This window comes from Peromyscus californicus, unplaced genomic scaffold, assembly GCF_007827085.1.
Source record: "Peromyscus californicus insignis strain IS unplaced genomic scaffold, ASM782708v3 Scaffold_9__1_contigs__length_137607984, whole genome shotgun sequence".
Taxonomy (NCBI): domain Eukaryota; kingdom Metazoa; phylum Chordata; class Mammalia; order Rodentia; family Cricetidae; genus Peromyscus; species Peromyscus californicus.
The window spans coordinates 52394725-52420850 of record NW_026294617.1 but is presented as its reverse complement, the minus strand read 5'-3'; the positions used below and the strand labels follow the sequence as shown (position 1 = coordinate 52420850).

General features: G+C 35.8%; 1 protein-coding gene across 2 annotated transcripts in view; it reads right to left on the bottom strand.

The window, feature by feature from the left end:
* The window catches only part of LOC128105925 (ras GTPase-activating protein 1), an 84520-nt gene that overhangs the window by 45730 nt on the left and 12664 nt on the right, over window positions 1-26126 (bottom strand). For both annotated transcript variants that reach the window (XM_052731227.1, XM_052731228.1), the window contains exons 2-3: window positions 2111-2263; window positions 653-792 (exon numbers count right to left, since the gene is read on the bottom strand). In XM_052731227.1, coding sequence (XP_052587187.1) covers window positions 653-792; window positions 2111-2263 — 293 coding nt within the window. The remainder of the gene's footprint in view (window positions 1-652; window positions 793-2110; window positions 2264-26126) is intronic.

Genomic DNA, 26126 nt, shown 5'->3' with positions numbered 1-26126 from the left:
AGTACAGAACAACCAAGGAAGACATCTGATGTCAACTTCTAGCCACCAGTCATGAGTATGCACATGCAACCCTGACACACATGCCCTACACATATATGAGCTGCATACACAGTCACACACATATACATAACTTATGCACACAATCAAAGGAAGATTGTCTCTGTATCCAAGTCAAAAAAGATATATCCACACAAAGCTTAAAGCCAACTGCATATTATAAACTCCATAGGATCATTCAAATTAATCTTTACTGAGCCTCTATAGAGAACCTAGAAATGTTTACTACTCTTGCTTGTTATTTTTACAGAAATTACTGTAAAAATATAACAGATTTTTTCAGTTAATCTGAACAATCATTAAATAAGCTACACAAGGCATGGAAATTAATCTTCATTTTATAATATAATGTATAAAATTTATAATTTTAACTTACCTAGCAATTACGGTAAGCTATAAATGCACAGAATTATCTTAAAAATCTAGTTACTTAAATACAAAACTATTTTAATAAGGAAACTATGATTTTTGTTCTAGCATTATAACCAGAAATAAAACAAATACTTATAAAATTATAATAGAATAAGAAATTTAATTAGATCAAAATTTATCTGATTTTGGAAAATAAATTTCATGATATTTCATTCAAGTTTACTTGCCTCTGGTGGTGCAACGGGATAGAGTAATTTTTCTCCTTTAAGTAAACAAGAAACATGACTGTAATAACCTATTAGGTCTGAGAGTGAAGAAAAACGCCTTCCACCAATGTAGTAATCTCCACACATAGCAATAATCCTAATTGTAAAGGAAAAAAAAAACAACAACAAAACATAATTTCAGTCTTTCTCAGTCTCTTTTTTGAGTGGAAATTAAACCCAGGTTCTCTATCTTGGGGGCTATGTCCCTCTAGTACCTATGTTCAATTTTTTATTATTTTTATTTATTTATTTATTTATTTTGGTTTTTCGAGACAGGGTTTCTCTGTGTAACAGTCCTTGCTGTCCTGAAACTCGCTTTGTAGACCAGGCTGGCCTTGAACTCACTGAGATCCACCTGCCTCTGCCTCCCAAGTGCTGGGATGAAAGGCATGAGCCCCCACCGCCCAGTTTCTATGTCCAATTTTTAAAACCAAGTTTTATAAAGACAATAATTTTGTCAATTTCATACTCTTTTCCATTAACATACATTCCTGTACTTCAAAAAAACACTTATTCATATCATCACTAGTAACTTAGTATTATTTTTTAAGTATTTATAAATTTAATATGACATCGTATTTACAAGTCTCGATTATGTAACTGAACCAAATACTTTAAAATTTACCCTCAGATATCTCCCCTCACTTCTATATTTAAGACTCAGCAATTTTACTTCTCTGGCTAGAAGTAGCTTACAAATCTCTTGAAATTCATGTAAAATGTAATAAAAATGCTACTTAAAAGCTATGATCAAATATTATCATTATGAAATTATATTTCTTAATTTATTAACTTTGTGAAAAAGTTATATATGTAGTTAAGAATGACAGTATTCTTAAAACTTACTCTAAAATTTAAAAGTCAAAGGCATAAGAACATTTTATCAGTTAATACTGGCTGTAGATGATTTGTGTTCTATTATCTACAATAAAAATATAGTATCTGTAAATATATTTGTATATAGATATGACACCTTACTTGAAAAATATACATACCTGTCTATCTCACAAAAGTGAACATGTACAGAATTTCAAGATAGTGAAGCTAAAGGAACTAAGGACAATTTCAACCTCTATACAGTGTTTTCTATATTTTCTATTACTATTACTATAGTCTAGTCTATATTTCTTTCATTTTAGCCTTCATTTTTTTCAAAATGTACCTGTAATAATATATTCCTATGAGGAATATATTTCAAAACTGGCATTGTAAAGATTAATATTACTATCTTTAAACAAAAAGTTTAAGCATTTCAAAAATATTTACTCTAAATCACTGATTAAATAACTTAATTGAAATCAAGTTTATTATACCAATATCATTCACTTTTGTAAAAGTGGAGATATTTATAAATATGTGTCAGATTCAATACCAAAGTGCCATATTAATACCTTAAACTAGGAACAAAGACTTACCTAAAATGGTTGACAACATTTGTTTGGCTAAGAAATGAAAGCACAAAGGACCCCGGCCTCCGATCACTCTCTCTTATAAGGTAGCTTCCAGATTTTCCTGCCTGCCTGAGACGCTCTTCTGCTATGGTTCTATCGAGTTTTCCATGATACCACCTAGGGGAGAAACACAAATAACTAAAATAAAACAGTCACCATAAAATTTCTGTGCAGATTGAAAGACATAATACTCTTTTAAACATTCACATGTAATTTAAACATTTGTTTAGTCTGAACAATTCAATTTTAACTCCATTTTTCACCTGCTCTCAATTTCCCTAAGAACACTGATTCACAAGGTTTTTTAATCTGTTCTGCACAGTCAAACCCTGTATCTCATTAACGAATATCTTCTTTTCCTCAACCCCCTTGGCTCCAGGTTTACCTATATTTGCTCAAAATAGAAACATTTATTGTATTAAATTCTTTCCTGGACTCAGTAAGATGAGTGATTAGAAATAATTTACAACAACTCTATATATTAAGGAATCCATCTGACATAACAAAGTACTTGGAATCAAGTAGAAAATAATATTTACCTAATTTTAATCTTACTACCCTATTTAAACTATTTAACTATTTAAAAGACTGCTATTTGAATTTCCTGTTTTAATAGGAAATTGATCATTGCCCTGGATTTTAAGACAACCTATATCATGACCATATATTTAAGCTCAACTCTTCTCAGAGGGAAAACACAAATGTTTTTATGTAGAAATTCAATTGCCAGGGAACTCTTTGTTACCTGAATTATATGGTTGTGTAGCTGATCATACTAGTTCAGAACTCTTCTGGAACTTTCAAAATGTTAGCCAAATTGTCTTACACAACGCCTGTCTCTTCTAAAATTGGTTATTTCAGGCTGGTGTTAAGTTTACTATTTGCTCAAACTATAAACCGTCAAAGCAAATGAAGTACAAACAATTCAAAGGCCACTGCGAAAGACTCCAATCTTCCTCTCAGCCAAACTAGAATGTTTGTTGTATCACAGATAATGTTTAACACACATCCTTTCACATAAAATCTCATCATCCTGCTTCTGCTTATCAAAATGTGTCAAGATCTTATCAAATGTAAACCCATTTATAAATCTACAGCTGGATACATTATGTTCTTCTTTTAAACTATACTACATAGGGATATTAATCTACCTCTGTCTCGTTTTTTAAAAATCTCAAAAGGAAAAGCTTTCTCTCACAGAGAAAGTTTTAACCAGACAGGGTGTTTCATTCAACCTCAGTTTTCATGTACATGGGAGGTAGAAGCAGGGGGATCAGGAGTTCAAGATTCTCACTGGCTGCATAGCAAGTTTAAGGTCAGCACAAACAATATGAGATGTCATCTCAACAAAGAGAAATAAAAAAAAGGAGGGTTTTGCTTAGGATTTCAAATAAAACTTGAGGAAAAAAAAGTAGAACACATATGCCCTTGGTCATTTGCCATACTTGTCCAGTGTTATGATTAAAAGTATTTTATTAATCATTCCTAACTCTCCCATCCATTTTTGAGACAAAACATTTGCTGGATCTTTCCATCTGAACCAACAAGTCAATCCAAGCAAGTTGATGATGAAAAAGAAGAAGGAGGAGGAGGAAGAGGAGGAGGAGGAGGAGGAGGAGGAGGAGGAGGAGGAGGAGGAGGAGGAGAAAAAGGAGAAGAAGATCACCTCATACCCCACCCCATGCCTCTCCAGGATATGGCTAAATTGTTCAGTTTGGGTTGGAACTCACTCTGTAGCCTAAGTGGGCTATGAACTTGTGATCCTCCTGACTCAGTTTCCAGAGTAGCTGGGCACAGGTCTATAGGCCTAGCCTAACGTTTCTACATCTTTTTCTCTCTGCTCCTTATCATTACTTGTCATTAACATCAATTCAAACCATTCCCTTCCCCCACCCCTCTGATTTCCCCACCACTTCCCTTAGAACTCTAAAGAAACATTTTTAAATAATAGTTATTCAAGGTGGGAATATAGCTCAGTGGTAGAACAGTTACCTAGATGTCCAAGGTTCAACTCCCAGCACCACAAAAAAAATTAAGAAAATGAATTTATTAAATATAAAATAAATCAAGAAACAGAAAAGCATAAGGATAAAATAGAAGCATAAAAATCAAAACATTTAAAAGTAAGTAATCAAATTGACAAATTAAGAGCTAAATGAGATTACCAGGAAATTAAGCATATTTTTAAGAGAGAGATTAACTTGAAAACAGAAAATTTGCTTACAAAAGAACAAAATCAAATAAGAAAATACAGAAGAGAAGGTAAATGATGAATACAACATAACTTGCATACATGTGATGAGGTGATTTGACTGACATGTCATCCAGAGCTCTGGGCATTTACATATTGGTCCCAGTTGGTGGCACAGTGTGGGGAAGTTGAGGAGGTGTGGCCTTGTTGGAGGAGGTGTGTCACTGGAGGCTGGTTTTGAGAAATGACCCAGCCACACCCAGTCTGCTCTCACTCCTTTGAGCTTCCTGCATGTGCCATCACGCCTTTGTCCCACTGCCGCAGACTCATGCCTCTGAACCACAGTCCAAATGAGCTTCTCTATAAGATGCCTTGGTCATGGTGTTTTATCACAACAATAAAAAAGAAACCAAAACATGAGGAGTCCCAAAAAGGAAGCAGGAAAGAAAACAGAAGAAAAAGTAAAATCCAGAGAAAAATCTAAAAACTTCCCAGTCCAAGAAAGTCATTAACACAAAAAATTCAAATTCCATATATGCCAAATAAGAAAAAGCAATCAGGCAAATACAAAAGCAGACTAGCTCACATTAAGGTGTAGCCAAACAAAGTTGCTAAAATCCAAAACAAGATTAAACTATAAAAGCGGAGTATGAAAGGCATTATCTTACAAGAAACAACGGCGAAAATATTTGTTAACTTCAAATATTAACAAATATAGTACTTCAAATTTTTATAGGAAATTTTTCATTACTTTGAACCTAGAAATCTTACACGGAGAAAATATCCTTCAGAAATAAGAACAACCATTGCTTCAGACAAAAAGAAATTAAAAATTTTAACAGCAGATGTTTTAAAAAAAAAAACTAAAAGAAAAGTTCCATAGGGAAAAAGAAAATGATCCTACCAGGAAAGGTGGGAAGGCAGTATAAAACCAAGAGATACTAAAAGGACAAACGTATGGGCAAATCTAAATAAATACTAACCCTATGAGTAATGATAAGGTCCAGTGAGTATTAATGCATATGTAAATGAAAATGCAAAATAATATAAAAAGCTTGAGAAAAGCAAATTGAGTTTAGATGTCCTAAGTTCTTAGGATTATTAGAAAAAAAGTAAAAGTGTTTTCAATGAGATTGTAATAAACCGATGATGCATATTGTAATCTCTAGGACAACCACTAAAAGAACAAGATTATCATACTGGGTAAAATAATAAAATTAGAGATGAATCTTTAATGTCAGGACACAGAAATACTGAAAATAATGGTAAATATGTTATACTAGTACACATGTGCACAAACACAGGAAATATTATTAGAGGTACCAACATTAAAATATGCAAAGTATAAACACAACTATACATAATTTTTAACAGCTAAACCCCATAAAAAGACAACTCTACTACCACAATGGAATGGGAAAGTTCCTAATTGCTAGCAAAAGCACATTAAAAAGCACTCAGGATACAAACCATGACAATATTACAAGGTGCAATAAACCTACAAAGAAAACTGTCAACCATATCCCATCAAGTGACTACAGGCAGTTATCTAAAACTGACTATAAGCTGAATCAATCAAGCCCCATTAAAAACACCCAAAAATGCTCAGAGTACGTTACCCAGCCTAAATGTAATCAACCAGAAAATTAACTTCAAGCTGGTGAGATGGCTCAGGGCTGACAAACTGCTATCAATCTCCACAATCAATCAACATGGTGGAAGGAGAGAACCAACTCCCCTCCCCCCCCCCCCCCAATACACAGTAAATAACTGTGTCTCTTTAAGCAGAGGTGTCGAAAGTCCCTTCACCACTTTTAGATCTTAGGTGCAGAGTCGAGACTGTCAAAGATACACCTGGTTCTAGTCTAAGACATAAGCCAAAGTAAATGTACAATTTTTAAAGAATTACTATTCTTACCCTAAAACTTTAAAGGTTACTAATTATTTATAAATTAAGTATTTCTGTACTTGTTAATAACTTGTTAATGCAAAGAAGCAAATCAAAAAGTTGCAGATTGTCTATCAATTTTGACTTACAGATACTAAGAGAGAAATCTGTAATATTAAAAAAATAAATAAATAAAGGCTGAAAGCAATAAAGTTTCTACCTCAAGAAACTTTTCTCAGGAAAAGTTAACCTGAGAAGGTAGAAAAGAAATACTGAAGAATGGGATTGAGGAAATCAGAATCGAAAGTATAATATTGAGTTCTCATACTAATGAACCTGATAGACTGTAGCTGAGCAACTGTAGACTGAACAAATAAAGATTGATTTCAGTCATGAGAATGGGGTTCTCTATGACAATAAACTAAAAAGAGATGTTTCTTACTTGATGGAAGTAAGTCAACAGAATATCTACTTTTAAAGTTAATCTTGATCATTTCCTTGTTCCAAAAAACTATTCCATATGTATATCAAATCTAAAAAGTGGAAGATAAAATAAAGCTTCTAATGAAAAAGAAAGCAATGTGGAAAGTATATGTATATGGTTAAGTATACGCAAGGATTTCTTACACGTGACCCTCAAAACACATCAAACATAAAGAGGAAAGTTAATCTATTAAAATTAAGAATATTCACCAACACAGCAGTTTATTCCTCTAAAACTAAAGTATTTATAACTGTCCTACTGATAACAGTTCCTATGTTCAAAGGAGAAAAAAACAAAAAACAAAACAAACAGCATAATTTATTGGTATCACTGTCTCTAACATAATGCTAACATTATTCACTTGCATAGTTGAGATTCATTTATTCTTTTGACATTTGTACAGGTTTCCAGTCCTGTGGCGGCAGTTCACAGGAGCATCACTACAATTTCCAGTAGTATCAGACAGTGGTAGGCACTTCTCTTCTTCCACAGGAACACATAAATACATACAATGCTCACTTTGGTAACACATACACTAAAAACTGGAATGGCACAGAAATTAGCATTGACCCTCTTTGAGGACAGCACTCTCTACAAATTTCTTCCAGTTGTTGACACTGTTAACTTTGAAATGTTGGGAATATTAATTTATATGACTGTAATAAATAAGTATGTAGCTAAAAAACATTGGGTGTCAAGTACATACAGAAAAGAACTATATATAAAATTTATATACTAAATTAATCACGTTAAAGAGTTTTGCTAATTATAAAGCATCAGTATCACTATGAATCAAAAAAGCAAATGCTACCAAATTCTCAAAAAGAAATACTGAATCAAGGGAACTTAAATATACTTTTTCAATACAATAATTCATGAAGAGAACTAAAGCCACGAACAGGTTTTCCAAAGCATTTTCTTCCCCTGTATTACTTTATAAGCACCAAATGCTCAGAAAATTACCATGGTGCTATTGCTATATTCCTGAAACTGTGCAAAGAATCACAAAGCATGAAAATTTAGGAAAAACTGAATTAAGACAAGAAAGAAGTTTAGTAAATTTAAACTCTTAAGGGAATTCCTACAGTAATATTCATGCTGGATTCCAAAAAGCACATACCTGAAATGCGCAAGATCCTAAGTTATTTAACTATCTAAAAGGTCAAACATTACTAGTTCCTTACACTAAATATCACAGTTCACAGTGACTAAATGTTAATGCATGCTTATACAAAACAGCTGACATAGTGACTTGACTATAATTCCTTGTATTTGTTCAAAACTGTTTCCTTCTGACAATATCTAGGTTTTAATTAAACACATTAATATTGAAAATATAATATTGTTTATTGTTAAATGTACAGAGGTAAAAACAAGAAAATCAACTAAATGGCTGAATGTTTATTATTCGGAATGATTAAAAGTTACCAATCAAATTTCATCTTTTTTGTTATTTTGAACAAAACTACTCACTTTACAAACTTGTCTACCCATTTTTATTCTTTTACTGCTACATTTTGTACATATAAGTCATTGTTCTTTGCTTATACTCTTAAAGGATGTTCAAGTTTCCATAAACCAATCTGCTGTGGGATGTTCTGTATGGCAAATGTGTTGCTGATTAGTCAATAAATAAAACACTGATTGACCATTGGCTAGGCAGGAAGTGTAGGCGGGACAAGGAGGAGAATAAAGCTGGAAAGTGGAAGGCTGAGTCAGAGAGACACTGCCAGCCGCCATGATGACAAACAGCATGTGAAGATGCCGGTAAGCCACGAGCCATGTGGCAAGGTATAGATTAATGGAAATGGATTAATTTAAGCTGTAAGAACAGTTAGCAAGAAGCCTGCCACGGCCATACAGTTTGTAACCAATATAAGTCTCTGTGTTTACTTGGTCGGGTCTGAGAGGCTGTGGGACTGGCAGGTGAGGGACTGGCAGGTGAGAGAGATTTGTCCTGACTGTGGGTCAGGCAGGAAAACTCAAGCTACACCAATCTCTGTATTAAAAAGTAAGTTGGCATAGGGCACATGCATGTAACTCTAGCACTCAGCAGGCTGAGGCAGAAGAAGAACCACGCGTTCTAGGCTATCTGGTCTACACAATGACTATCAGCCCATCTAGGGAAACACAGCAAGATGCTGGCGGGGTGGGGGGGAGAACACCTTTCCAAAACACTTCCAGTTTCCTGTGCAGCATGTTAAGAAAATCCAAAGAGAAGAATACATCCTTTTAAAAAGTAATGAACTGGACAAAAAGTGAAGAACCCGCAACTCTCCTACAACCTTAAATATGAAACATGAATGATGGGATTAAAGGTGTGCACCATTATACATAACTTAAACAGGAATTTAAAACATTTTTCTTTTATTCAGTATCAGGGATTGAACCTGGGACCAGACATATAGTAGCCCATTCTACCACAGGGATATAATTTTTTAAAAATTAGACATTCTATATGCGGTATAGTCCAAAGATGTGCTAACTTTTTATACAGGGTATGATTTCTCCCTTAAAAAATAATTTTATTCTTTCTTTCTTTTTTCTTTATAATTCTTTATTCTTTGAGTACGCAAATTTACTACCATATTGTACTACGTTTTTGTGCTCTTCTAACAATGCCTCCCTTTAAAGAAATGTAATTTACCAAAGCCTAACTACGTAGGTAGGTGAAAAACTTCAAGTGCCTTTAGCTTTCCAGTAAAGGAAGAGACATAATGGACTCCAGCTCCTTTTTCTGTCCAAACTAAGGATGGGGATGACAGTAGATAACTAAAAACACTGGTCACAGGACATAGACATACAGTGAAAGTATCCTGAAAAGACAGTGCAAGTATCAAAACCAGACACGTCAAGATTTCTGGAATCTTAGGCTGGAAACTTTTAAAAAATTGTGAATAATATATTGGGCAGTCTAACAAAAGAGGTAGAAAACATTCAAATATATGGATAAATAAGCAAGGAGACAGAACTTCTAAGAAAACATTTAAAAAGCATTAGACATCAAAAAAGGAGATGTAGAGATGATTTAGCAGTTAAGAGCAGCACTTGTTGCTCTTGCAGAGGACCCAGGTTCCATTCCCAGCATCCACATGGAAGCTCACAACCATCTCTAACTCCATTTCGGGGGATTTACCACTTTCTTCTGACCTTTAAGGGCACTATACATATGTGGTGTGCGAAGATACATGTATGCAAAACAACATAAAAATACCTGTATTATTTTAAAGTTGGTCCTTTCACCATCCAAAAAACTGATAAGCCTTTAGCTAAGCTAAAAATTACTAATATCAGGAGTTGAAGTATTATTATAGAAACCATAAACTCCAGAAGGATAATAAATTATAATCATTGCAGTTTGCTACTCACAAATTTAAAAATCTATATGAAGTGTACTCATCCTTTGAAATACATAATCTGCCTAAACTCGCAAGAAAAAGATAATCTGAATGCATATAGCTTTTTAAGAAAAATTACATCAATAATTAATAATTTTTCAAAACTGGATACACCTGGCCCAGATATTATTCACAGTAAATTTTAGTTAGCATGTAAGGAAAATAATATATTATTTACACAGATATTAATGATTTATGATTAATACCCACCAAACACTGTGTCTAATATCTGGTTTCTGTTACAACTCTAAAGGTAAAAAGAACACAGAACTTGACATCTGAAAATACATGGAATATGATTAGTAAACATTTCAATGTTGATCATAAGATATCTTTGCAAAGGTGGAGGGCAAGTCTCTTTGGTAGTCACATATTTTGAAATATAGTGTCAAGAAAATAAGCCCTGATACTGGACATTGGGCATTGTAGTAAACTATTTCATTACTAAAAATCAAGAATCAGCCTAAGAATGTTTCTTTTGAATAACTGTTGTGTAGCATTACTTTTGATAATAATTGTGTAGTATTTTTATAGGCTATAACCTGCTCATAATAAAGGGAGAAATGAACAAAGATACACATACAAAAAGGTTGTGAAAAAAATGCACCTTTTTTTACACACTTATCTTTTAGTTAACACCAGGAACGTTAGTGTAAGAATACTTTGAATAAATACACTACCCTCACTATAAAATCTACTTGTACAACAATAAAATTAAGTAGACTATATACTGTGATTTGGATGTGATTCCTGTGGTGGATGTCTTTCTGTATGCTGTGAATATGTGTTGCTCTGATTGGTTGATAAATAAAGCTGAATTGGCCTATGACAGGGCAGGATGGAGTCAGGTGAGAAAATCCAAGAGAGATAGGAGGAAGAGAAAGGAGAGGTAGAGAGACACCAGCCACCACCAAAGGAACAACATGCCAACAGACCAGTAAGCCACATAATACATGGCAAAACACAGATTAACAGAAATGGGTTAATTTAAGATATAAGAGCTAGTAGCAAGAAGCCTGCCATAGGCCATGAAATTGGTAATTAATATTAAGCCTCTGGGTGATTATTCTGTAAGCAGCTGTGGAACATGGGTGGGAGAGATTCGTCATGACTGCAGGGCCGGGCAGGACCAGCGAAAACTTCCAACTACAGATTCCCTTAAGGATTCTGTCCATATGTGTGAAGGTTTGATGTCCATATGTTGATACTAGCTCAGTGGAACAGTGCTTGCCCTGTTCATTGTCTAGTTCATAAACTAGGCCCTGGGTTCATTGTCCAGCACTGAAAGGGGAAAGTGGTAAACCCTTTAAGAAGTGAAACATAGGGAGATAACTGGGTTCATTGTTCATTGGAGGCACTTCCCCAGGATGAGATTAATGTGAGTGTTGTTGTCTTATAAGCTATCTCCTAAGTACATTGTTATAAAAGTGTGGCTACTGTTTGTGTTTGACCCATTCATTTCCCTCCCATGTCTGTCATTCTGTGACACAGCTAAGGGGATTTCCACTGGTGCACAGATGGGGCAGTCCAATCTTGAGCTTTCGCTCTCAAACCAGCACCTAAATAAACCTCTTGTCTTTTAAAAAGTACCCATCCCCCAAATACTTTGTGACAGCAACAGAAAACAAATTAAAACAATATTCTATATAGCAACTGAGCTTCACAGTGTTTTCCCAAGTTAAATGAAAACTTAACAATATACAAAAAAAAAATTGCACATGACTCTGTAGCTGTTTTATTCTAACTGACAAAACTTGGAAGCAACCAAGATGTCTTTCAGTAGCTCAATAAATAATTAAACTATGGTACATCCAGAAAATATAATACTAGTCACTGTTAAAAAGAAATGTTCGGACTGGCGAGATGGCTCAGAGGTTAAGAGCACTGACTGCTCTTCCAGAGGTCCTGAGTTCAATTCCCAGCAACCACATGGTGGATCACAACCATCTATGAGATCTGGTGCCCTCTCCTGGTGTGCAGGCATACATGCAGGAAGAACACTGTATACATAATAAAGAAATAAATCTTAAAAAAAATGTACTTATTCAGTCATAACAACATGGAAAAATTTTAAATGCACATTAAGAGAAGCAAGCACATTTTAAAAAGCAACGAACTATATGATCTCATCAGTATGACACTGTGAAAAGGCAAAACCATGGAGTCAATAAAAATATCAGAGACTAACAGAGGTCATGGCAACATCTAGTGTTATCCAACAGCAACTAAATTCTAATTTATGTAATCCATTAGCATAACAGCTAACAGCAGGCAGGTGCCCTGCATGTGTCCCACTGAGAATTCCTGATCTTGGAGTATTTGTCAGGCATGAGCAACCTAAACTCAATTACAAAGTAAGATACAGCAAGACTACTTTGAAAATTTTGTCTGAGGAAACTATTCTAGGTTTAAGGAAACTAAAGGAACATGACACTAAAAATTTTTCAATAACATTTTCGAAACAAAAATATCTAAATATTGTATTAATTTTAAAACTGATTGTTTAACTTCCTAAGTTTCCTTATTCCTACAAAAGTACATAAAGTATTTAAGAAAGAACATGATTATTAGTTTGGCATAAATACATATATATATATAAAGTAAAAGAATTAAATGAGGCAAAAATATCAAGGTAAAGGATATATGATTATTTATTACAATATTTCTGCAAGTTTTGCATAAATTTTAAATTTTTTAACATAAAAATTTATGGGGGAGTTTGCTTATGCAGACTTCATAAAAGAATATGAATAATTCATGTACACAATAAAAATACTAACATAATAATAATATTAAAGCTGCACCAGAAACAGGTTTCATTCTTAGACTGAAGAAGCCCACAGGTTTGAATAACATCACTGATAAGCTAACTTGTTGGAGCCCATTTTCAGGTTCCTTGTGGCTTTACTCAGCAGGTCTACATAAAGATGACTGGACCACAGGCCTGAGTACAGGTGTCTGAGATCGTCTGCTCTTGGCTGTGCAGACCTCCTCTTTTGCTCCATCCCTTGGCATTCCTTTAAACACCCTAGGGCAGAGATAGTCGGGGCTGATGGATTAGGATCCAGGCTATCCTTGTATTTCTATCTGTTTCTCTCCCCTCTATCCTCCTAACTAATATTTCCTGCTGCTTCTACTCAAGAGTACTCTGGGGAAATGTGGGGGTGAGGGATGCCCCCCACTAGTTCTTACATCAACTTAACTGATATATGTGAGGTTAATTTTCTGCTAAAATACTTTTTACAGTTATTGTTTTGGACAAAACTTCATTGGTTTTTTGCTTGTTTCAATTATATCACAGCAACTTCATGTTCTGTTACATTCAAAAGAACAAAGATTCACCCCACTATCACTATAGGAGATGGGTATCTCAGACATGAGAAACAGACAATGGAGAGACATAAAACTCCCTGACTTACGGATTAAGCAGTAGAGCACAGAAGAAACAATACTGAAGAACAGGTTAAGGTGATTTTAATGTTTTTTGCTTAATGTGCAAGCCCCAAGTACTGGGTCAAGAAATCATCTTACATGACCAGCATTTTCATTTAAAAAAAAAGGACTATAAATAGGATGCATCACAATTTGTAAGGGCCTTTATCAAACTGTTGTCTCCATCTATCTGTCTGTTAATGTACATGTGCTACATCACTGATGAAAGCCTATTTCTGAGTCATTGTCAAAATGGGGTTTAAAACCTACTACTGTCTAGACAAGGATATTCACAAAAGGGTTCAAGAAAGTGTGTAAGACTTACTGTACAAGATAGCTCTGGAAAGTCATATAAAGAAGATTTTAATTTGATTTAACTGATTTCCACCAATATTTAAGTAGAATAGAACAAAATTAAAATGAGAATAGAACACATCACAAGTAATAACTTTAAAAGGAATTTTTCATTAAACTTTAGGCTTTCCTTTTAGACTCACATCATGTGTTATTTCAGAATGTATAATGGTTTCCCTAATTTTTACCTAGGTTGAAATAAATAATCAAGAGATTGCACTTAGTTGATGAAAAGAAAGGATCAAGGAGAAAATTAACACACTATCCCAAAAGGAAGAAAGAAAGAAAAGTAGGGTTTGAGCCAAAAAAAAAAAAGGAGAAAAAAGTAAAGGCCAAATTCTAAAGCAATTAGAACAGAACATTCTTAGTAACTGATTAGATTAGGATAAAGAAGCAGAAAGACAGATACAAATGTAATACATTCAGCAAAAGTAAGAAATTGTCTTGACAAATTAAAAGGATTGTCTAGATCCCAAATATACTTTCATTACAATATCTAAACCTTTCTGTGGCCTTCAAAACACAGTAAGCATCTACATTATTACATTTTTCTTCTATTGAGTCTCTCAAAGGTACACAAGGCACAAAACAACATGTTCACAAAACTTAGCGCTAACTGATCCAAAGGCTAATGTTTCTCCACAGTGATCTAAGCTCCTGTATAATTCTGACACTGAACTAAATCCATGATTTTGTTTTCACTCTAAAACGTAACTGACATGGGGCAAATAAATAATCTCTCTATATACTGGTCTGTTTTATACACAAAAAGAAACAAAAAGCACTTGAGTGAAATAATGTGTCAAAGAATTTCTATAAGCTGCTGCCTACTGATGATGAGACCCTGACTCAAAACAGTGACAGAGAACAAAAGGAAGCACATGATTAAATTCTTTCATATCAATAAAACTGACACTTAGCAAGATTAACAAAGGGAAATATACAAATTACCGACATGAGGAATAAAAAGGGGTATCACTACATACCCAGATTTTCAGAAAATAATTAACATGGATAAGAAAAGTACTTGTTCTTCAAGGGATCCCATTGAGAAGAGGCAAAGACAAGCTACAGACTGAGAGAAGATCTTTGCAAACCATATAGACAAAAGATGAATGACTGATATTTGGAATACATACAGAACTACTGAAACTTAACAATAAAAAAATTCTAGACTTAACAATTTTTTAAAAAATGGCCATCAAGATTGCTCAGCAGGTAAAGGCATCTGCCACCAAATCTGACAATCTGAGTGTGATCCCCAGGACCCACAGCATGAAAAGAGAGAACAAACTCCTAGTTAGGTTGTCTTCTGACCTTTACATGTGCATCATGGGACCTGAACATGCATACACATGTGCTGTGGATATTGCTCTGTATAAATAAAACACTGATTGGCCAGTAGCCAGACAGGAAGTATAGGCAGGACAAGGAGAGAGGAGAATTCTGGGAAGTGGAAAGCTGAGGGAGGGAGACACTGCAGCCGCAGCCAGGACAAGGAAGATGTAAGGTACCGTTAAGCCACGAGCCACGTGACAAAGTATAGATTAATAGAAATGGGCTGAACATAAGAACAAGAGCTAGACAATGACAGGCCTGAGCTAATGGCCAAGCAGTTTAAATAATATAAGCATCTGTGTGTTTATTTTATAAGTGGGCTGTCAGACTGCCGGGGCTTGGTGGGACCCGGAGAGAAAACTCCAACTACACATATGAAATAAGTAGACATGTAACTTTAAAAAATGGAGTTTTTAAAAAGAATTTAAAAACAAAAACATTGGAAAGAGGCAGAAGGCAAAAGATAGGAAGAGAGAGGTAATTCAACAGGGAGGATATACAGGCAGCAAATATGCTCATGAAAAGATTTAACATTGTTAGTTATTAGGAAAAAGTTAATTCAAGTCCTAATGAGTTATCATGAACATTTATTAGAAAGGCTAAAATTAGCAAACAGTGACACCAAATACTGGTAGAGATACAGAGAAAGAGAATTATTTGTATATTACTAGTGGGATTATAAAAAAGACAAAGCAGAAGCTGAAGAGGCTCAGTAGGTAAGACACTTGCTGTGCAAGCAGGAGAGGCCTTTAGTTCAGATCCCATAAGTCATAATAGCAGCCAGGGATGACTGTGAGCATGTATAGCCCCACACTGTGAGGGGCAGAGAAGGACCACTCAGGCTTGCTGGCTGCCATCCTGACTCCAGGTTCTGTGAGACACCCTGTTGCAGGGGAATAAGACAGGAAGACTATATATAGAAAGGTGAGAAAACAGAAGGCAGCTCTCACAAAAGCAAACATGCAGCTACCATACAACCCAGCAACTGCATTCATGCGTATTTATCCAATATAAGGGATTTATATTCACATAAAAATATACACATTAATGTTTGCGGCAGCTTTTTTCATGGCAGCCTAAACTAAAAGGACTCAAATGTTCACGAATGACTGGTTACTCAGGTACATCTACATCATGTGTGAATACCACATAACATGAATACTATTGAGCAATGGAAAAGGAACAAAGTACCAGTCTATACCACCACATAGCTGAAGCTGGACAGTATTTTGCTAAGTGACAAACGCCAATGTCAAGAAGTGACATATTAGGCTTCCATTTATATAACCTCCTTTAAATGAAAAAAATGGAAAGCAGGAAGTAGTTTTGGGGGGCTAGGAAAAAATATGAGAAGAAGCAGGGAGAAATTAGTCATAGAAGTACAACACAAGGCAACCTGTGTTGACAAAACTATTCTCTACTTTTAGAATGGTGATATTTTCATATATCTCCATATGTGACAAAACTGCACAGCACCAAATACGCATAATATACACAGCTAATGAAACCCAAGTAAGTGGATACTAGTTTCTTGCTCTGATACTGTACGTGAGTTATACATAATATTACTACTGCAAAACAAGCCAAATCTTGCACATCCTTCTCCAGGGTCTAGCCTAGAGATTCTCTCTGACCCCTTTCCTCCATGCACCCTGCCAGATCTAGCTACCAGATCGCCCCAGCCTAGTATGACCACCTGTGCCTGCTCAAAAACAAAGCTCTTGACTTCCACCAGGACTGGCCCTGCCCACTCCGCAATTCACAGTCCACTTCCACACAATACCCAACCTTTCTACCCAGACAGATCTACTACCACAGTCCAGGCTTAGATCAGAATACACATCCTGCACACCAGCTCAGTACCCTCTGTCTATCTAACTTCATTCCACCCAAGCATTTCAACCTCTAGGTCAGGTCCAATCCCTGACCCATGCATACATCCTCTCTTCCCAATCTGCTCTGTCCTTATCAGACTTAGAACTAATAAAAGAAGTTCACATGCCCAGATCTCCTCCCCAAAACAGGAACAATATGAAAGATCAAGCCAGTATTTCCTCTCCAAAAACAACCAGTTGAAGAGACTCTAGCCAGCCTGAGCATGACAAACAGGGCTCTGGCAGGCCTTGCCTTTGTCCCCCATTCCCTCTGCTTGCTAAAAAACCATTAGATTACATTCCTAAAGCTAGACACCAAGGTCTATTCCCTTATTTAGCCACTACCTCCTCCTGAAGATGGCTACCAAGGTCCAGCTATCAAAGTATTAAAATCCAGCAACCAAAAGCACCCTTTGGATCCCTAATTAACATGCCCAATCAAATTAAACACCTCATCCTAACACAGGGTTTCTTCTTTTACCTTTATAAACCGCCATTTTCTTATGGGCCATGTCTGTCTCCTCTCTATCCGGGAGCAGTTCTTTACCCCACCCCCCCAATCCCCACCAAATGTGTTCCCTTCCCCTTCTCCCTCCCGTGTCCTCTATCTCCTCCTGTCCTTGTCTCTTATTCCCTGACCTGTAGCCCTCTGGGGTAAATACATCTTCTTTGTGTTGAGAACTTGATCTTGGGGTGTCTTGTGTCAGTCCTGGAGAAATGTCTACCAAAGAGAAATGCCTAGATCAGTGGTTTTCTACCTTCCTGATGCTGCAACCCTTTAATACAGTTCCTCATGTTATGGAGACCCCAACCATAGAATTATTTTTGTTGCTACTTAACTGTAATTTTTGCTACTGTTATGAAGCATAATGTAAATATCTGATATGCAGGATATCTGTCTGATATGTGACCCAAGACCCCAAAGGGGTCGTGACTCACAGGTTGGGAACTGCTGACCTAGATGAACCCTAGGAGACAGAATTTTAAAGAAAAATCATAAACTTCATCAAAAAATTTCAAGAATCTTAAACACATTGAAGGAAGGAAGGGAGGGAGGGAGGGAGGGAGGGAAGGAGAGAGGGAGGGAGGGAAGGAAGGAGGAAGGGAAACAGCTCATTGAAATCAGGAGAAAGAACTTAAGGAGAATGAATGCCTGAGCAGTGCCCAAGGAAACACATACAGAAGGCTGGTAGAAATAACAAAGACAGTGTAAGACTTGAGAACATAATTCAATAGAGACAATGAAGAATGCTCAAGCTGAAATTAAGATGGGATTGAAAAACCCAAAACCCTTACTCTCAACACTCAGAAGGCAGAGGCAAGCAGGAGGGTCCACCAGAGTTTGAAGCTAGCCTAGTCTACAAAGTGAGTGCCAGGACAGACAGGGCTACACAAACTCTGCCTCAAAAAACACCAAAGAAAGAGAGAGACCCAACTAGAAAACTCAAAGGATGATTAATGGAGGCTTGAAGGAGTCAAGTACAAGTAACATTTTATGCAAAATGTAGCAGTTTAGGTCCTCATACTCAAGAATGGGTACAAATATCATAAAGTGGGGATCAGGGCCATACTTACTCTCCTAAGCTGTCTCTGCAAGGAAGTGATGCACGTATGTTGTATGGGAATACTTACTGTCTTGTTATCATAATAACAGATTTCTCAATGGAAACTTTGAAAGCCAGAAGATCATCTAAATACCATCTAAATATAAATTCACTATTATATAAATAATACTATTTTTTTTAAGAGATGTCTGGGTAGACTCCAAAAGCATTACACAAAGTCTGGACTGAGATGTCTTTTTTAATAACTAAAAGTACTTTTTATATATGTTATACAGTGTGTCCTTTCTAAAAAAGTTCATAGATTGGTGAAGTGTACTTGTCTCTCCTTTTACTCATTTTCTACACACACCCTCCCTTTGTGTGCTCACAGATGTTGCTGTGGCCATCCTTGCAGCACTGTGCTGTGTGTGTGCTCACTCTGGGGATGCAGGATGAGCTGCCTCTTCAGGGCTTTGTTTTTCTGCTCTAGAGCTATCCTGCAATCTTTCTCAAAGTTCCAACTAAAATAAATTATATCACATTTATTGTATTTTCTTGATTAAAAAAAAAACTTAACTGACTTTGGAAAAAAATTTTTCTTAATTGAAACTCTAAGGAAATACCAACAAGTAGAATGGATCACGAAGAAGACAAAATATCAGGCCTGAAAGATAAGGAGAGTGCCTACACCAAGTAAATAAGGGATATGAAACAAAAAGAAAAAGAAAAAGAAAAAAGACAAACAAACAGGAAAGAAATATAGAGGAAATACAGGACACCATGAAAAGACCAAATTTTCAAATTACAGGTATAGATGCATGAGAAAAATCCCGAGCTAATGTCATAGACCATAACCTTCAATAAAATCATAAAAAAAAAAAAAATTCAGGAAAAAAGCTGCAAATAAAACACAAAACAGGCAAGACCAGAAAATAAAATCCCTACTGCATATCATAGTTAAAACACTAAGTATGCGTAACAAAGAAAGTATATTGAAGGCTACAAGAGAAAAAACAAAAAAATACATATAAAGGAAAACTCATCATAATAACAGATGATTTCTCAATGGAAACTTTGAAAGCCAGAACTGGAGCAATGCATTCCAAGTCCTACAAGACTATGATGGCCAGACCAGACTAATACACCCCATAAAGTATCCTCCACCACAATTAAAGAACAAAGAAAAATGTTCCACAATACAAGCAATCAACCTAAAACACTTTATATCAAACAAACCAAACTTGGAGGAAATATAGACGGCAATATTCGGAACTGAAGAGAGGAATGCGCAGAGCCAAGAGAATGTGGAAAGAAGTACAAAGCTATAATTATAAAAACACAAAATACCAGTGAGAAAATGCTACCACTAAAAACCAACAACAGGATGACCACAATTAACACACACATTTCAATAACTGTAAATAGCAATGACCTCAATTCTCCAAGCAAAAGACACAGGCTGACTGAATGGACCAAAAAACAAAATCTACCTGTTTGTTGTCTACAAGAAGCACAACTTAGCTTTAAAGATAGGCACCAACCTAGAATAAAGAATGGACAAAAGTACTCCAATCAAATGGGACCAGGAAACACGCAGATATTTCTATCCTAGTATCTGACAAATAGACTTCATATTAAACCCAATCAGAGAGAGAAAAGGGGAACACTGTATTCTAATCAAAATAACAATTAGGCAAGACATTACTATCCTAAACATGCATGCACCAAACTCTGGGACACTCAATTTCTCACACCCACACACGGAAGGAAAGTGTTCTACAGGATTTAAAGACATACATTAACATCAATTTATTAATAGCAGGTGATTGCAATCGCTCACTTTATCCAAGACAGGTCATCTGGACAAAAAATTATGATGACATTTAAACAGATGACATCATAGCAAATGGATTTAACTGATACCTACAAACTATTCTACGCAAACACTGAAGAACATACATTCTCCTCAGCAGCACAGGGAAGCTTCTCTATAACAGATCATACCCTAGGAGACAAGGCAAATCCTTACAACTTCAAAAAGACTAAATTAACTCCATGTATGTTCTCTGAGGAAAATGTAATAAAACAAAACTGACAACACACACTAAAAAATCTCTAGTAAATACACAAACTTATGGAGATTAAAGTTTTTTAATAAATGATTAACATATCATTAAGAAATAAATTTAAAAAACTTCTTGGAACTAAATTAAAATGAAAACACAACAAAACTTCTAGGACATATGGAAAGCACTCCTTTGAGAGAAAATTATAACCCTACATTAAAAAAAAAATCAGAAAGAGCACAAATAAATGACTCAATGGTACAACTCAAAAATTTGGAGACACAAAATCAACCAAATGCAAACCCAGTACATGGCAAGAAATAATAAAAATTAATGAACTGGAAACAACGAAAACAATACAAAAAATAAATGAATCTAAGACAAGGTTTGTTGAGAAGATAAAGATTGACAGTCCTTTGGCTCCAAATTAAAAGAATCACATAGTAACAGAAAAACATTACAAAGAGACCTAAGAAATTCAGAATATTATAAATACTTGAAAACCCTGTACCTGTACTCCATTAAGCTGTTAAATATGTAAGAATAATAGATTCAACCAAAACATAAAATTGAACTAAGAAGTCAAGAAGTAAACAGACTCATAACAATGAAGAGATTCAAATAGTAATAAAAAGCCTTCCAGAAAAATATTAATGATGATGATGATCCAGGACTACACAGATTCATAGCAGAACTCAACCAGACATTTAAAGAAGATCCACAGCCAGTCCAATCCTTGCTTCTTAAACTATTTAAAAAAGAAAAGAAAGAAGCAGCAGCAGCAGGTACATTCCCAATCTTTTTCTAGGAAACCAGTGTCTAATACCAAAACCATGTAAACACACACACACACACACACACACACACACACACACACACAGAGAGAGAGAGAGAGAGAGAGAGAGAGAGAGGAGGAGGAGGAGGAGGAGGAGGAGGAGGAGGAGAAGGAGAAGAAGAAGAAGAAGAAGAAGAAGAAGAAGAAGAAGAAGAAGAAGAAATCGAAATCTGCAGGCCAATATCCCCTATGAACACAGACTCAAAAATGCCCAATAAAAAACCTGCAAACAGAATAGAGACATATACACCATGACCAAATTGGCTTTTATCCCTAATACAGAGATGGTTCAACATATACAAAAAATATAATAAACCACATAAGTGGACGTAAAGATAAAACTCACGTACCATCTCAATAGACGCAGAAAAAGTCTCTGACAAAATCCAACATGCCATATAAAAGTCCTAGGGAATGTAGGACCAGAGAGAACATACGTCAATATAATAAAAGCTATACAAATATGGGAAGTCTAGAGCCAATATAATCCTAAATACAGAAAAGGTTTGAAACAATCCCACTGAAAGTTAAGAATAAGACAGAATGTCTTATCTCCATTTGCTGTGGGATGGTCTTTATGTATGCTGTGAATATATGTTGTTCCCATTGGTTAATAAATAAGATGCTTTGGCCTATGGCAAAGCAGCTTAGAGGCAGGCGGGAAATCCAAGAAGAGAGACAGGAAAGAAGAAAGGTAAAGGCAGAGGCAGAGACATGCAAGCCCACTGCCAAAGGAGCAACAAGATGTCAGCAGATGGGTAACACCACAGCTACATGGCAACATAGATTTATAGAAATGGGTTGATTTCAGATGAAAGAGTAGGAGGAGGGAGGAGAGGGGAATCTGTGGTTGGTATGCAAAATGAATAGAAAATCTCTTAATAATAATAAAAAAGAAGAAAAAGAAAAAATAAATAGGATAATGTAAAAAAAAAAAAGATGAAAGAGCTAACTGGCAAGCAGCTAAAGCCACAGGTCATATAGTTTGTAAATATATTAAGCCTCTCTATGTTTACTTGGGTCTGAGCAGCTGCAGGACCGCAGGTTAGGAGAGATTTGTCTGGACTGCTGGGCAAAGCAAGACCAGAGAAATTTCCAACTACATTTGACTGCCCAACATGGAGCAAGGAGTTTCCACGTACAACCTGAGAGAATTTGTAAAAAAAGGGTTCTAAAATGGAGCCAAAAGCAACTTCCTAGTTGTACCTCTCAGGCAAGCCAAGAGCTACAGCATGGCAGGTTTGCAGCATGTGGGCTTGACCTACAGCATGGCATTTTCCCACTGTGGTACACAGAGGTGTCTCCAAGCCGTGCCGTGCACTGCATGGTAGATTTAGCTTTTTCAAGTACAGACCAAAAAAAAAAAAAAGAAAAGAAAAGAAAAAAAAGTTTCTGAGCTACATGCTCCTTGACAGAGGCACAGACACACTGCCTCCCAGAGTCTGCAGAAAGCACGGTTCCCAGAGCTAGCAGTGAATTACCTACACCACGTTGGGAAATTGAGGTGGGTAGAGCCAGCAGCCAAGGCTGCCATTTCAGTCCATGCTGCAGTTTAAAGCAACAGATTCACAAAAAGACAGATTCAGATGAAATAAACCTCTAAATGGTTTACATTATGTATAAAAATGCATGAAGGCTTGGAAGAGAGAAAAGGATGATAGACAGTTATATAAAGAAATAGTTTTAAAAATAAAGTCTTTAAAAAGACAGTAAAAGTAATATAAAAAATAAGCCACATAAAGATAGAAATTACACAGAGAGTCTGGATTATATTGCCTTTGGGATTTTTAACTGCAGAAAGATATCTGACTGTAAAGGCTGCTGAGTTAGGCCAATATATATATTTTAAAGGTATTCTGACTTCAAAATTTGTGTCTAAGGACACAATGCTTTGGAAAAGAGGTTCTGCTTTTCTTTCCACAGAAGATGAGAACCTATGGATTGCTTCCAAGCTAATATGGTTTGATCAAGGAAGACCCCCTGAGCGGTCTCCAGATGTTCCAATATACAGAACAACTTTAAGGCAACTGGCTCAGACAATGCAGTCTCACAGACTACTTCAGTCAGGACTTGACCACAATTCTTAATTTTCTTTTCAGGATCCCCTAAAGATGTCATCACCCCCAGACAGCAGGAAGTCATTTTAAGAACATGATACCCCAATTCCCAAGAGGTAGGGTGGGTGGTTTTTGGTCTTTCAATGGGTTATGGATAATTGTCATTGTTTGGATGGTTGGTTACAAGTTGTTATTGTTAATGGTCAGGAAAAAGGCTAAACAAAGGAGATTAGATTTAGGGTTCTTGTTTGGAAAAAAAAGAGGATACATAAGATAAAAGGTAGATTATTAAATCTACTCTGAAAAAAAAAAGATATAGAAATGATGGATAAGGGTAGATTACTGAATCTACTCTGAAAAGAAAAAAGAGAGAATATGGATATGATAAGATAAAAGGGTAGATTATTGAATCTACTTTTAAAAGACAACTACTAATTTCAAATATTTTACACTGGATTGGATTTTTGTATATTATATACAAATTATGTATATTGATACAAATTTGAGATTGATTTTGTTGGAAAATACTGTACATATATTTCTAATCTTGATAAAGGTATTGTACTTATACAGTTTATTTAACAATGTAGTGCAATTTTCTAGTCCTTGAAAGTTATTACCAACTAATTAGGATATAAAAAAATGAAAGTTAGTAGTTAGTCATTACAAACTTGTAGTCATATTAGGTATGTTTTCAAGGTCAAGCAGAAATATATTTTAGATAGATAGGTCATCTTCAAACACTTCAAAGATCTGCAGAGTATGGCATTTAAGATGCTTTAATAACAAAGATTTTCTTTCTTTTTTTAATGGCTATAAGACATGTCTGCTCCTGGCAGCATGAATATACTTCAGAGAAGATGATGGGCACTGAAGAAACTCCATATGGAGTTTACTTTCATTGTGACAAAAGTTAGCCACTGGGCAAAATAGCCTTGCTTCAACTGCTGACAGTATGCTGTCCAAAATGGACAAGCAGTACACAAAAGAAAGAACTGCTGATCCATGTCAAGACAAAGTAGGAAAGCTCGTTAGAAATCCTGCTTCACAGATGAGTCTGTCAGTTATGCTAAGCCTGCAGACCAAAGATGGATGCCCCAACATTGCAGAGAAATCTCGGGAGACTGTCCAGGCAGCCAGTTCTTTCTGTCAATCCTCACATTTTTTGGAAGTTGCTTGTTTGCACTTCCTGTTTAACTAGGTAATAATATTTCCTTCTTGGGTCTCTGAGGGAGTTGAAAATTAGATAGGTATAGTTTTCCTTGTTAACCAATTCAAAAAGAGGTGTGAAGTGTGTTAAGTTTGAAAGACATCAAAAGATAGTTTTGGGTTGGTAATACAAGTTAGGATAGAAAGTGAATTATATATATTTTGGACTCTCCAAAATAGGATAGATAACAGAATATTTTCTCTGAATTTGTCAAATGCAAATGGACTAGACATTGTTGATATATTTATTGCCTGTATACACTATATATAGTTATTGTACTTATTGTATATAGTTTTTCTTATATTAGTTATAATTTTTTTTAATTTTAGGCAAAAAAAAAGGAAAAAATATTTCATTTGTGCTCTAACAAATAAGCCTTGCCTGGGGAATCAGAGGAAAAAGCAGCCACTATATTAAACATAGAGGTCAGGCAGTGGTAGCACACGCCTTTAATTCTAGCGTTCAGGAGGCAGAGATTCATCTGGTTCTCTGAGTTCAAGGTCACACTGGGAACAGAGCCACGTGTGATGGCACATGCCTTTAATCCCAGCACTAGTTAACCATAGAGGTCTGGAGGTCTGTACAGACAGACAGGAAGTGATAGAGCTGGGCAGAAGGAGGAAGTGATGTAGCTGGGTGGAGAGAGAAAGTAAGATGCCAGGGCACAGAAGGGTATATAGGCGTGAGTATACAGGAAGTAGCTCTCTCTCTTCGGCTGAGGATTTCCTAGCGCTAAGAACTTGTGGCTAGCTTGTTCTATTCATTTGATCTTTCAACTTTCACCGCAATATCTGGCTCCAGGTTTTTTATTAATAAAACTTTTTAAGATTTGTGTTACATCCATTCCTTTTCAATATTGTGTTTAAAGTTCTAGCTGGAGCAATAAGGCAACAAATGGAAATTATAGGGATACAAATAAAGAAAGAATTCACGGTATTCCTATTTACAGATGATCATTGTTGTTTGTTTGTTTGTTTGTTTGTTAACTCTTTTGGAGGCCCGTCACCCAGCTCCCAAATAAATCACACACAGAGGCTTATTCTTACTTATGAATGCCGGTCTTAGCTTGGTTTGTTTCTAGCCAGCTTTTCTTAAAATATCCCATCTACCTTTTGCCTCTGGGCTTTTTCTTTTCTCTTACTTCTGTATATCTTACTTTCACTCTTACTCCATGGCTGGCTGTGTGGCTGGGTGGCTGGCCCCCAAGTCCTCCTCTTTGATCCCTCTTGCTCTTTCCTTCATCTTTCTTCTTCTCCCAGATTTCTCCTCTATTAATTCTCTCTGCCTGCCAGCCCTTCCTATCCTTTCT